At 41.2% G+C, this 14,434-nt stretch overlaps 2 protein-coding genes across 2 annotated transcripts in view; both read right to left on the bottom strand.

Annotated features, from left to right (window-relative positions):
- Positions 1-1,130, bottom strand: part of atg14 (autophagy related 14) — a 28,033-nt gene extending 26,903 nt beyond the window's left edge. Inside the window, exon 1 of the mRNA XM_041214632.1 lies at positions 856-1,130. Within this exon, the coding sequence (XP_041070566.1) occupies positions 856-1,100 (245 nt within the window). The 5' untranslated portion in view covers positions 1,101-1,130. The remainder of the gene's footprint in view (positions 1-855) is intronic.
- A 9,312-nt stretch (positions 1,131-10,442) lies between these two features.
- LOC121292335 (TATA-box-binding protein-like) overlaps positions 10,443-14,434 on the bottom strand; it is a 51,934-nt gene continuing 47,942 nt past the window's right edge. The window contains exons 6-7 of the mRNA XM_041214186.1: positions 11,670-11,764; positions 10,443-10,553 (exon numbers count right to left, since the gene is read on the bottom strand). Of these exons, the coding sequence (XP_041070120.1) occupies positions 10,477-10,553; positions 11,670-11,764 (172 nt within the window). The 3' untranslated portion in view covers positions 10,443-10,476. The remainder of the gene's footprint in view (positions 10,554-11,669; positions 11,765-14,434) is intronic.

Below are 14,434 nucleotides of genomic sequence, written 5' to 3'. Positions count from 1 at the left end.
TTTTTGTACTGTAAATCTAAATTTTTAGTATTATTAGTTTTAGTATTACATTACTTGAAACGTTAATATTTTTATGAATCCTACAGCAACCCAGCATCACGATTGAAAAATTATAAAGGGATAACCTGTCATATGCTTTTGATCAAGATAAATGCTCAGCGTAGCTATATATCTAAACAGAGCCGTGTAGTGTGGTCGAAAAACGATTGGTCTTTCTTTTCTGGTTGCTAACTGACCCTCTGGCATTTCTAGAAGTTTTTTGTACGTTTCAGTTTCCAATAATTCTGTTTTCGAACTCATGGAGATTTTTGGTTGGCATTAAAGAGTGTTAAAATCAAAATCATAAAATGAGTTCTATATATTCACAAAATGCTTCGTCGTTCAGATTTTATTTTATTCCCCGTCGAGTCTTTTTCTCTTCCGCAAGAGTTCAGAAATTGAAACATGCGCAATTATATGCATATGAAAGAATTGTACAACTTGGAGCGTCAATGGATTTCACAAGAGCAAAGTTGTATTCTTTCTTCAGCGAGACTATTGGGGGAATTGGGGGAGGGGGGAGAAAAGTGCACGGAGAGCGCGAGCTTTATGGGCCCCGTTCTCCCACAACTGCTGGCCATCCGGGACCATAGGCCAATATTTATTCTGTTGAACATTTGTGTAATACATGTTTACTCGGGGATGCTATCCAAGCCCGAGGAAACGTGACCGTGACTTCATGCAGCATTGGACAGTGCCTCTCGGACTCTTGCAACAACTTTGCCCAGGAGGCTTGCGTGGGCTGTTAAGCATGGCGGCCCGCCCTGCTCCTTGCAGGAACAACAATATTAGCGTTTTATTTCTGGTAAACAATACCTCTCCGAGTTCCTGCTGTCGAAATATACGAAATCTCCGGCCAGGATACATTTAGCGCAGGTGAGGCGCCTTCTGGCGGTGTTGCAGAGCGGGCAGCGCTCCACAGCCACGTAGAGCCCTTCGGCATCGTCCACCGAATCGAGCAGCGGCAACGGGAGCAGCGGCGGCGGTTGGTCGCGTGCCTGCCGGGCTCCGGCTCCTGCTCCCGCTCTAGCTGCCTTCCTCCGCTCCGTGGGAGACGCCATACTGAACGCTCGCGCGGCCCCGTCACGTGGTTTTGTTTAACTCGGGTGCATTATGGGTGCAGCTGGTTGGTGTCACGTGTCTCCCTCGGAGACCGTCCACCAATTACCTTCGCCGCACGGGAGCGCAAAAGCGATTGCCAGGAGGGCGAGAGGCGAGTTCCCTACCCCTCCCTCCACATAACGCAAGTATCATCAGCGGGGGCTGGAATAGGGGATTTTGTTCTGTTGTGATAAAAGTGAATTCACGTACTCTACCATGGAATATAATCTCCTGCTCCCCTTCCCCCGCGCTTGTAGCCTGAAAAGCTCGGCGGGGGGGTGGGGGGGGTGCGGTTACTGCTTACTGATGGAGCTTTTGACATTTAAAGTTTTGAAGTATACACAGAGCAAATATAAAACCCAATTATAGGTTCAAAAAAATAGAATGTGAAATAAAATCATGCTTTAAGTACACACGACGTAGAGTGACTTGTCCAGTTTAGTTTCTGGTCAATGATAAATATGTAACTAAAATAAAAACCTACACTTTAATAAAACTAACTGCAAGCGTACAAATATAAACGCAAAAAACCAGGGATGCTGGAAATCCAAAACAAAAACAAAAATACCAGGAAAAACTCAGCAAGTCTGGCAGCATCTGCGGAGAGGAAGAGATAACGTTTCGAGTCCGAATAAACCTTCAACAGAACTAAGTAAAAATAGAAGAGGTGAAATAAGTTTAAGGGGGACAAGTAGATCTGGATAGAGGGCCATGATAGGTGGAGATAGCCAAAAGATGTCACAGACAAAAGGACAAAGGTGTTGATGGTGGTGATATTATCTAAGGAATGTGCTGATTAAGGGTAAAAAGCAGGACAAGCAAGGTACAGATAGTCCTAGTGGGGGTGGGGTGGGTGAAGGAATCAAAAAAGGCTAAAAGGTAGAAATAAAACAATGGTTGAAATACATTTAAAAATAATGGAAATAGGTGGGAAAAAAATCTATATAAATTATTGGAAAAAAGTGGGGGGGGGGGAGATCAGAAAGGGGGTGGGGATGGAGGAGAGAGTTCATGATCTAAAATTGTTGAACTCAATATTCAGTCCGGAAGGCTGTAAAATGCCTAGTTGGAAGATGAGGTGCTGTTCCTCCAGTTTGTGTTGAACTTCACTGGAACAATGCAGCAGGCCAAGGACGGACATGTGGGCATGAAAGCAGGGTGGAGTGTTGAAATGGCAAGCGACGGGGAGGTCTGGGTAATGCTTGCGGACAGACCGAAGGTGTTCTGCAAAGCGGTCACCCAGTCTGCGTTTGGTCTCTCCAATGTAGAGGGAACCGCAATGGGTGCAACGAATGCAGTAGACTAAATTGAGGGAAGTGCAAGTGAAACGCTGCTTCACTTGAAATGAGTATTTGGGCCCTTGGACGGTGAGGAGAGGGGGTTGAGATGTAGGGGGTGAAGGAGGAGTGGACCAGGGTGTCCCAGAGGGAACGATCCCTACGGAATACCCCCAGGGGGAGCGAAGAGAAGATGTGTTTTGTGGTGGCATCATGCTGGAGTTGACGGAAAAGGCGGAGGATGATCCTTTGAATGCGGAGGCTGGTGGGGTGAAAAGTGAGGACAAGGGGGACCCTATCAGGGTTCTGGGAGGGAGAGGAAGGTGTGAGGGTGGATGCGCGGGAGATGGGCCGGACACAGTTGAGAGCCCTGTCAACCACCGTGGGTGGAAAACCTCGGTTAAGAAGGAAGACATGTCAGAGGAACTGTTTTTGAAAGTGGCATCATCAGAACAGATGCGACGGAGGCGAAGGAACTGAGAGAATGGGATGGATTCCTACAGGAAGCGGGGCGTGAGAAGCTGTAGTCGAGGTAGCTGTGGGAGTCGGTAGGCTTGTAATGGATATTGGTGAACAATCTATCACCAGAAATTGAGACAGAGAAGTCAAGGAAGGGCAGGGAAGTGTCAGAAATGGACCATGTGAAAATGATGGAGGGGTGGAAATTGGAAGCAAAATTAATAAATTTTTCCAATTCCAGACAAGAGCATGAAGCAGCACTGAAGTAATTATCAATGTACTGAAGAAAGAGTTGTAGGAGGGAGCTGGAGTAGGACTGAAACAAGGAATGTTCCACATACCCCATAAAGAGACAGGCATAGCTGGGGCCCATGCGGGTACCCATAGCCACACTTTTTATTTGGAGGAAGTGAGGAGTTGAAGGAGAAATTGTTCAGTGAGAGAACAAGTTCAGCCAGACGGAGGAGAGTAGTGGTGGATGGGGATTGTTCGGGCCTCTGTTCAAAGAAGAAGCGGAGAGCCATCAGACCATCCTGGTGGGGGATGGAGGTTTAGAGGGATTGGACGTCCATGGTGAAGAGGAGGCGGTTGGGGCCAGGGAACTGGAAATTGTTGATATGATGTAGGGTGTCAGAGGAATCACGGATGTAGATGGAAAGGGACTGGACAAGGGGGAGCGAGAATGGAATCAAGATAGCAAGAAATGAGTTCCGTGGAGCAGGAACAGGCTGACACAATCAGTCTGCCGGGACAGTCCCGTTTGTGGATTTTGGGTAGGAGGTAGAAGCGGGCCATCCGAGGTTGGGAGACTATCAGGTTGGAAGATGTGGAAGGAAGATCTCCAAAGGACATGAGGTCAGTAATAGTCCTGGAAACAACGGCTTGATGTTCAGTGGTGGGGTCATGGTCCAGGGGGAGGTTGGAGGAAGTGTCTGCGAGTTGACGCTCAGCCTCTGCGAGGTAGAGGTCAGTGCGCCAGACAACAACAGCACCACCCTTGTCAGCGGGTTTGATGACAATGTCAGGGTTGGACCTGAGAGAACGGAGTGCGGCAAGTTCAGAGAGAGAGACAGGTTAGATAAAAACAAAAAAACTGGGGATGCTGGAAATCCAAAACAAAAACAGAATTACCTGGAAAAACTCAGCAGGTCTGGCAGCATCGGCAGAGAAGAAAAGAGTTGATGTTTCGAGTCCTCATGACCCTTCAACAGAACTAGGTGAATCCAAGGAAGGGGTGAAATATAAGCTGGTTTAAGGTGTGGGTGTGTGTGTGTGTGTGTGTGTGTGTGTGTGTGTGTGTGTGTGTGTGGTGGGGGGGGGGGTGCAGCGGGCAGGGGTTGGGTGGGGGGAAAGAAGTGGAGGGGGGTGGTGTGGTTGTAGGGACAAACAAGCAGTGATAGAAGCAGATCATCAAAAGATGTCACAGACAACAGAACAAAAGAACACATAGGTGTTAAAGTTGGTGATATTATCTAAACAAATGTGCTAATTAAGAATGGATGGTAAGGCACTCAAGGTATAGCTCTAGTGGGGGTGGGGGGAGCATAAAAGATCTAAAAATATTTAAAAATAATGGAAATAGGTGGGAAAAGAAAAATCTATATAATTTATTGGAAAAAAACAAACGGAAGGGGGGAGAAACAGAAAGGGGGTGGGGATGGAGGAGGGAGCTCAAGACCTAAAGTTGTTGAATTCAATATTCAGTCCAGAAGGCTGTAAAGTGCCTAGTCGGAAGATGAGGTGTTGTTCCTCCAGTTTGCGTTGGGCTTCACTGGAACAATGCAGCAAGCCAAGGACAGACATGTGGGCAAGAGAGCAGGGTGGAGTGTTAAAATGGCAAGTGACAGGGAGGTTTGGGTCATTCTTGTGGACAGACCGCAGGTGTTCTGCAAAGCAGTCGCCCAGTTTACGTTTGGTCTCTCCAATGTAGAGGAGACCACATTGGGAACAATGAATGCAGTAGACTAAGTTGGGGGAAATGCAAGTGAAATGCTGCTTCACTTGAAAGGAGTGTTTGGGCCCTTGGACGGTGAGGAGAGAGGAAGTGAAGGGGCAGGTGTTACATCTTTTGCGTGGGCATGGGGTGGTGCCATTGGAGGGGGTTGAGGAGTAGGGAGTAGTTTTTGTGAGAGACAGGTTAAAGTGGATGAGAGGAGCAGAGAAATTGAGGCGACTAATTTCACGCCGACAGTTCTCAATGAAAAGCGTACAAATGATGGGCGAAGCAAGCTGGTCACATACCCATCGTAAGCATTATTTATTACATATTGTAACCATGATTGCTTGGATATTAGTTCCAATAAGACAGCATACTTTAATATACATTGAAGGTAACGTTTTGTTCTGTCTATAACATAGGGTTTACAGCAAATCTCAAAGTTAAACTAGGCACTTGACCTACTAAATACAATTTACATCAACACCATTTACATCTTTAACAGATAGTTGATCATTACATACAACAAAATATTTCTTTCATTGCCGATTTTCTCATGTTGACTTAATTTGAAGGCCTTGCCCTTTTAAGAGTGGCCATAGTCAGCACATGTGAACAGGATGCTTGCAGTAACTGAAGATACAGCCTCTCCTGCTGTCTATCAGGGGTCACGAGATGTTCTGGGCGGCTCTGACAAATAAGCCCTAAGTGCAGGCAATCAGTGGATGGGGCCTTCTAACGAGAGCCCTGATCGAGCATGTAGCAGCACAAAAGTTCTCTGGCATAAAGTTTATCTGTTTCTCGTTGAAAGCTGACCGCTCCGTTGAGTCATTACATTTGGCAACAAGGGTAAAATAGCTCCAATGCTGCACCTCACCTTGTTACAGTGTGTGCATCAAATTAAGCAGCAAACCCAACATGATTGAATTTTAAAAAATACAGCAGAACCTGAAGCTACCGACACCAGCATTTATTCAATGTATATCGTAACCGCTGTAAAAACCAAACCAATCACTCACAATCCAAGTTAATGAGAAGCCACTAATAATGGAGATGGATACAGGTGCCTCAACTACAGTAGTGGGAGAGTACACTGTCAAATAACTTAATGAAGGTAGACGGCCAATAAACCTGGAGAGAACAAACGCTAAATCAAAGACATACAGTGGAGAATCTATTTAGGGAAAGGGCATCGCCACAGTACCAGTGTCTTATAGGCAACAGACAGCCCAGCTGCCTATGATAATAGTGAAAGGAGGACCCCCCCCAGTCTTTAAGGCCGAGACTGGTTACAAAAGATCAAGCTTGACTGGTCTGAGATATTTCACCTGAAAACAGGAGGAGTTCCTGAACTGCTAAGAAAATACGACATGGTATTTCAGGATGAAGTTGGGAAGTTAAAAGGAGTGCAGGCCAACATATATGTGGATCCTCAGGTGACACCACATTTCTTTAAGGCCAGCCCTGTGCCTTATGCATTGAAGGATGCAGAACTGTGCCAGTTAGAAAAACTGGGCATCATCCAACCTGTCCAATTGTCGGAATGGGCAGCACCCATAATTCCAGTGGTTAGCACTGACCAAACTATACACATATGTGGGGACTATAAATAAGGCAACAAAACTAGACAAATATCTCATTCCAAGGATAGATGACATATGCAAAGCTGGCTAGAGGCAATTCCTATACAAAATCAGATATAAGGCATGCCTACCAACAATTAGAACTGGATAGCACATCAAGAGAATAGGTGACTATTAACACATACAACGGTCTTTATCAGTACACTTGCCTACCCTTTGGAGTAGCGTCTGCATGCAACATCTTCCAGGGAACAATGGAGAATCTTATGCAAGGACTTCCGCGAGTGGTAGTATACCTAGATGCTACCTCAACTGAGACTGAACACTTGGCCAACCTGGAGGAAGTGCTAAGAAGGATCACGGAAGCCGGCATATGGTTAAAGAAGAAAAATGCACATTTAAAGCGCCAGAAGTTACTTACCTGGGTCACAGGGTGGACGCCATGGGTTTTGATCTGGTAGAAGAGAAAGTTTGGGCAATAAATGATACACACTCACCATCCAATGTAACCAGACTCAAATCCTACCTGGGTATGATCAACTTGCTGTTTCTTGCCTAACTTAACAATTGTGTTGGCACCATGACACTTGTTAAAAAAGAATCACCATTGGTTGTGGAATTCACAATTGTGAAAGTAAAGGAACTGTTGTATTCATCGTGTTTATTGGCGCACTACAACCCATCGAGTTGGTATTAACATGTGATGCCTCTCTTTATGGTGTAGGAGCCATGTTATCACAGACTGGAAAATGGATCAGAAAGGTCCATTGGCAGTCTTGTGAACCCTCTCCACATCCAAGAAGGGGTCATCCCAGCTAGAAAAAGGTTTAATTGGTAGTTTTTCAGAGTGAGTAAATCCCACCAGTACCTACATGGATGACATTTCACCATTGTGCTGGACCATAAATCATTAATGGGTTTATTCAATGAGGATAAGGCCATTCCACTAATAGCATCATCAAGAATACAACGTTGAGCTCTGATACTATCTGCGTATGAGTACACCTTTCATGCACCGTCAGGCTTACACATTGCAAATGCGGACGCATTCAGCCATCTCCCATTACCAGATAGCATTGTACATGCTCCTGTTCCACAAGAAGTTTGTGTTTTTACTGAATTTCTTGGATTCTTCACCTGTGTATGCGAAGCAATTTAGAAGTTGGAAAACAGAGATCCAATTTTGTCAAAAGTCAGACTCTGTTTTGCAAAGGTGGTCAAATTAACGTATAGAAGATTTGAGATCATTCCATGCTAGAAATACAGTTAACCTGTCATGATGGAATTTTGTTGTGGGGTCAAGAGTTGTCGTCCCATCACAAAGTAGAGAACCACTCTTGACAGAGCTTCACAGTGCACATCCAAGCATATCAAAGATGAAAATGCTTGCGTGAAGCTATATCTGGTGGCCAGGCATTGACAGTGACATTGAAAGCGTGGTCAAGCACCGTCTCCATTGTCAGCACAACAGAAGTTGCCTGTTTCAGCTCCTCGGCATCTGTGGGAGTGGCCTGGTCAACCCTGGGTTAGACTAAATATCAATTGTGTAGGACCATTCTTGGTATCATGTTTTTGTTGATTGTAGATGCACATACTAAAGGATGGAGGTATGCAAAGTCAAATCGTCATCATCGAGCACAACTATCAAGAAGCTGCATCACTGTTTTAGCATACATGGCCTAACTGAACCTGTCATTTCTGATAATGGTACAGCCTTTACCAGCACAGAGTTTCAGAAATTCATGAATCTCAATGGAATCAGACATGTTAAAACAACCCCTTATCATCCCTCATTGAAGAGCCATACACCTTTCAAGTCAGGTATGAAAAGGTTATCAGAAGGTACTTTAGAATCTGGACTTTCCCGCTTTCTTCTCAGTTATCATACTTTTCCACATTCAACCACAGGTTCATCACTGTCTGAATTATTAATGAAACGTCGCCATGTACACGGCTAAAGCCCAGTGTTTCCAAAATTAGAGGGGAAGGTAGAGCAGATTCAGAGTAATCAAAAATTGAACCACAACCACAGCAAAGCTCGCAGTGTAGGTGACATGGTATTCATGCAAAATTTCGGAAGTGGACTTTGTTGGGCTCCTGGAACCATTATCTCAGACTGGTCCATTATCTTTACAAGTACAAGTGGAAGATAGAATCATTTGTAGATCAGATCTGTGCTAGACAGACAGTCCAAAAATCCTGCCTGTGATTAATGTTGAACCTTCAATTTCTAAGGTGACAGATTGACCTAGGATAGACATGCCTGATGTCTCTGTAGAGTTGCCAAGCCCAGAACTGCCACTTTCTAATGATGTGTCTCATGCTGCAGTTCCACATTCTATCGATTCTGTTGAGGAACCTCAAGTGGTAGAGCTTTACCACTCTAGCCGTACAAGGAGAGCACCTCAGAGACTTGATCTTTAATCACATGAAGTTGTAAATATTTATATGTTGTTGGATATTCAAATGTTTCCCTGTAACTATAAATTGTAAAAAAAACTAAAGGGGGAGGAAATGTAGTAAGTGAAGATATAGCCTCTCCTGCTGGCTATCAGAGGTCACGTGATGTTCTGGGAGGCTCCCGCCAATGAGCCCTAAGCGTGGGCAATGCGGGGGTCAGGGCTTCCTGACAAGAATCCTGATTGAGCATGAAGCACCTGGAAAGTTCTCCGTAATAAAGTTTATCTGTTTTTTGTTGAAACCTGTCTGCTCTGTCGCGTTATTATGATGCCCCAATGACGGTAGTGATGCATTATATCAATTTTCATGCACAGAACTACAACAAATCCAAAGGTATTGTGGCCTGTTGTAATACCCATGCAAGTCAAGTTTGGACAGTTAACTCAACCCAGGCTGGGGACTGAATTTGGGACCTTCCTAGTTTGTACGCTTCAACTATTCATTGTGAAGGTAAAGTGGTCAGGGAGCCTCTTTAGAAGACTTTTCTGATGTCATGAGACTGGCCATTTACAGAAACATGCTCTGCATAAAGTGGTACATGATGGACAGAGGTATTGACTAAAAGTATGATTAGACTGCAAGTATGATTTGTCTGGACAGGAGCAAACTGGGTGGCCAGGTAAGGAAAGGCAGATTAAAAGGAATTTCAACTTGTTTGAAATTTCCAATTAAATCAATAGATAAGTCTTACTTTGCCAGCATTTTGACATTTGACCTACGAAATATTGCAACAACACAAAATAAGTTAAGTTGATTAAAGAATAATTTGAAACAAGATACAATTCTAGAATACTTACTCATTTCTTTTCTGCAACAGATTCCTTCAAATTACAAATTTCATCTAATCACTATCCTTAATTCTCAAAGCCATACAAATACAGTTCAATACACATTCAAAACATTAAATATCCCCCCAACATACTGAAATCAGCCAAAAAATGCATTGTTTCATTATTAGATCTTTTAATCTACAAAAGAACATTTAAACAGCTTAAACAGAGTGTTGAATGTGCTGCTTCAGCGTATGACATTGGGATTACTACTGTTTCTAATTTATATCATTTTGAAATAGAAACTCATCGCTAATTGCTTACATTTGAATATCTCACCTTATTAAGAAGGGCAACTCAGAAATAAAATAAGACCTAGATAAATATAAGTAGGTAAAATAATGTAATATGTTGAGGAAAAAAAAAGCAGAAACTTGAGGCTTTTCAGCCTTGAAAGGAGGCAACTGCGTGTTGATCTTTATAGCAGGTATACAGGATAGCAATTAGTATAAATATAAAGTTAATTCAAATTAAACTGCAAGTGTAGGATAGGTGGCGGGTTCAAACTACTAAAAAGAAAATTTAGGACTGACACCAGTTCTTCCAATAAGGAATGATTAACACATAGAATGGAATTACTTAGGATGGGGAGAACTGCAGAGTCTTTTGGTTGGATGAATTAAAATGATCCATAAAACCTATCTTCTTCAATATTTATTTTATGATTTTGTGAATTGCATCATCAGGTGTGGTCCCAGGGAAGTGATTCCTTTCATATGCGCTCACCAACATTGATATCAGTTCTTGTGTTGAGGTATAAGAATGTCTATGAAAGGATTCTGGTTTTGCCACTATGCCTTCTTAAAGCCCTTTAAAATGGGATAGATGTTCTCAAAAGCTTCATAGATCTCCGAACGTACTTTGGCACCTACAGGATAAACAAACTTTTTAAATTTTTTGTCCTGAGTGCTACGTGGTGTTTCTGTTGAGGTGTCAGATATTAAAACAACTTGAACAGAATCCATGACAGTAAAATACCATCCTTTCAGGCAAGTTTTTGCTAATTTCTGTGCTGGTGCTAAAATCTGATCCTTCAGAGCATGCATCTTTTGTGCAAATGTGCAGTAATAGTGTTATTAGCAGTGAAAGTAAGTGTTTTATTACAACAAAAACTTAGGAGCTCATCATAAATGACAAACAAAAGAGGGAAAGGGACGTGAAAATTTTGAGTCAAACAAAATACATATATATTAATATATATATGTATACACACACACATCCTATAATAGATATATTATAAAAGCTAATTTCCATTCTAAGCATGATTTGGTTCTCTCACTATTACTTTTAAAATAATATTTCAGTTCAGTCTTAGGAATTAAACATCCATACAGAGCTTAAATTAGATATGGTGAGGCTATTTTGCCTAAACAGTTACTTATATAAAAATTTGGGGAGAGCATGTCTGCATCAATTACTGAAAAGATTTGTGCTGTTTGAATATATAGTCATTTCATAACTGCATAATTCACTATATCTGTGTAAAATGAATGATCTATAATCCTAAATTAGTCTTGTATTTTCTTTGTCAACACCCATTATACAGAATTTAGAACACCAAAAATATATACCTATTGTAGCTCAATTGCATAAATACAAATTCATCTAAAAACTGATTTCTATACACTTGGATTGAATCAGAAAGGAACCGTGAGTAATTAGATTACAGAAAAGTTTTTAAAATGAAGCTGATTAATATATTATTGAAATGGATCAATGAGAAAATTTCATTGATTATTTTTTGCAGGTACAAGGCTGTAAAAGATACTTATATCATTTAGTTACAGCTATTTATTGTCTCCCCTCCAAATGACAAAGAGCAAATGAGTTTGAACAAAAATATTTTCTTCTGGTGAATAGTAGAATTTGGACAATTCATATAAGCTTCACTGAAAGTACACAGTTCAAATTAGATACTGATCTGTGATGCTCCCAAAAATGCAATAGACCAATATAAAATATACATGAACCAGATTTGTTTTACCTGTCAAAACAACCTTGCCGGAAACAAATATAAGCAGAACAATTCTTGGTTTGACCATTCTGTAAATAAGACCTGGGAACAGTTCTGGTTCGTAACTGGAAGTGAAAAATAGCTGCATTAAAAAGTGTAAATATGGGGAGATCTTAAAATTTAACACTTCTTGGGTCTAAACTGAGACCCATCTATTTAGCAACAAGTTGATAATAGTTTGAACATTCCTGCATTGATACATGGTAACTGGATTATCTGACAATAGCTTTATTCTCAAATATATTGGTAATAAAAAGTATGAACTTTGTCTTAAAAAGTAAAATGCTTTTCTGAAGTCACCTCAGTGGCTGACCAATCAAAGCCATAGCTACAGCATTTTAAAATTTGCCATGCTGTAACATGCAATTATTTTGTTTCACCTTGCCTTCACATCCCATCAATGCTCAGTGCTCTGGAAACACCAGAAAGATCTATGTCCTGATGTGGAGAACAGCCAATGCATTGTGACTTCTAAAATCAAAAAATTGAAGGACAAGTCTCTGTCACTTTTATACAATGCTTGATGATCATGATGGCAGAGTCCTTGAGCTCATCACTGTGTTCATTCAGTTGGCAAATAGTGAATAATAATACATTGCTATTGAACAAGCGAAAGATAATTAATTTAAAATTGGGATGAGAAAATTCAATAAATATGCATGGGTGTAAACAGATGTGTGAGAAAACCTCTAGTTGTAAACAATGTTGGACAGACTTTACCTAAAAAGGTCATTTCAACAGCTATATGTAACCCATGTCCCAATAGTTGTGCAATGTAAACAACAGTTGGCCAATGGGAAGAAAGTATTTGGCAAAAATAAAAAGGAGCAGAAACCACTGATCTAACAGTATAAAAGTGGATTAAATAAAGTAACCACAGCCCATTAAGTGACCAGAATACTCCATATAAGATTGCAATCACCAACACTTTAAACATACAAGTTCACATATACCCATTGCCAGAACTGTTATTCAAAATGCTTTGTAAAAACACATATCTGACATACATTTGTATTCATCCATGCAATTTCTGTCCAGGCCAGCATGAGTGCCAAAACTGCATATTGCTACTTAGCCAATGGGTATGTTACTTGGCTCTGCCCTGAATAAAGCTCAGGGACATTAAACAATTTAGAAATTATTAAGGCCAAGCCAATCCAAGCACAACATGAGAATGCAAGAGCCCAGCATTGGTTAAATATTATGCATATGCAATAATTACATCGAGAAATGTTTAGGTATCTAATGGAGAATTAAATACAACTAGAGAAATAATCTATTTAAAAATACTTCCTAAAATGACACACTTTTACTTCCCATCTCACTTGATAATGATGCAGCATGAATTTGCACTGTTACATTGGCACTTGCCATCCTCTGGTATTTCATTCAAATGCCCATTATTTGTAAGTGACATAGACAGTGTGTTGGTAAGGAACAAGCTTGCATTGGTATATGCCTTAAACATCCTTAGGATACTCCAAAATGCTTCACAATCAATAGTTAATTTGAAGTGCAGAAGCATTGCCCACAAAGAGCAATTAAATAAATGACAAGTTACATCATTTTGATGGTGCTGTTTGTGGGACAAGTGTTCAGCGGAGACAGGGAGAACACACCTAATCTTCAGTTAGCACCCTGGGATATTTTACATTTACCTGAGCAGACTTGAGTGCATCACTCTCTTAGAACGAAACAGAAATACATACCAACTTAGGTTATGCGCTTAAGTTTCTTGCATGGAATTTGAATCCACAACCTTGTGACTCAATAGTAACAGCACCATTACTGAGCCAAGGTGATCACAGAATTCAATAAATCCAGAATCTCACCTGTTGAAATTTTATGCATTAGTGCAAGTGAAAATAAAGTGCTTACGTAATTTGTTTTAAACCTGGATGTTTAATTCAACCAAAGACCACCAAAAAATTGATTTAATATCTTAAATGTCTTGATTGATACTTAGCATTAGACTATTTACAGATCCTCTTGCTTGTTAAAATATGCCTAAACAATATTTAAAAAAATTCTAGCCCGTCATGTAAAATTATTTTTAGCAATGGAGATCCCATTTAACCAACAATGTCACTGCAAATATCGTAAATATATTAATACAAAGTTATGTGCAAAAACAGGACATTTTAGTCATTACAGCACAGAATGCAGCCATTATATCCAGAGTCCATGTTGGCTTTCTATTGAGCAATCCAGCTAGCCCTTATATGTTAGCAAATGGGAACAGCTTTTCATTGTTGACCTTATCAAAACCTGTCATAATCATGCACACCTCTATCAAATTTTCCCTCAATTTCCTTTGCTCCAAGGAGAACAACTCCAGCTTTTCCAACTTAATTTGTAGCTAAATTCCCTCATCCCAGGAACCATTCTGGTAAATCTCCTCTTCATCCTCTCAAGAGCCCTCACATCCTTCCTAAAGTGTGGTGACCAGCACTGGCGCAACATTCTAGTTGTGGCATAACTAGAGCTTTATAAAGGTTCAGCATAAGTTCCTTGCTGTTATACTCAATACTTCCTTGAAATCCAAGATTGCATATGCATTGCTAATTGCTCTCTCAATATGTCCCACCACCCTCAAATATCCATGCAACTAAGCCTCAAGATCCTTCTGTCCATGCACACTCCTTAGAACAGTGCCATTACATCTGTACTGCCTCTCCCTATCCTTCCTTCCAAAATGCATCACCTCACACTTCTCTGCATTAACTTCTATCTAC

Source organism: Carcharodon carcharias, chromosome 20 (genome assembly GCF_017639515.1).
Source record: "Carcharodon carcharias isolate sCarCar2 chromosome 20, sCarCar2.pri, whole genome shotgun sequence".
NCBI lineage: Eukaryota > Metazoa > Chordata > Chondrichthyes > Lamniformes > Lamnidae > Carcharodon > Carcharodon carcharias.
This window is presented reverse-complemented; position numbering and strand designations above follow the sequence as displayed.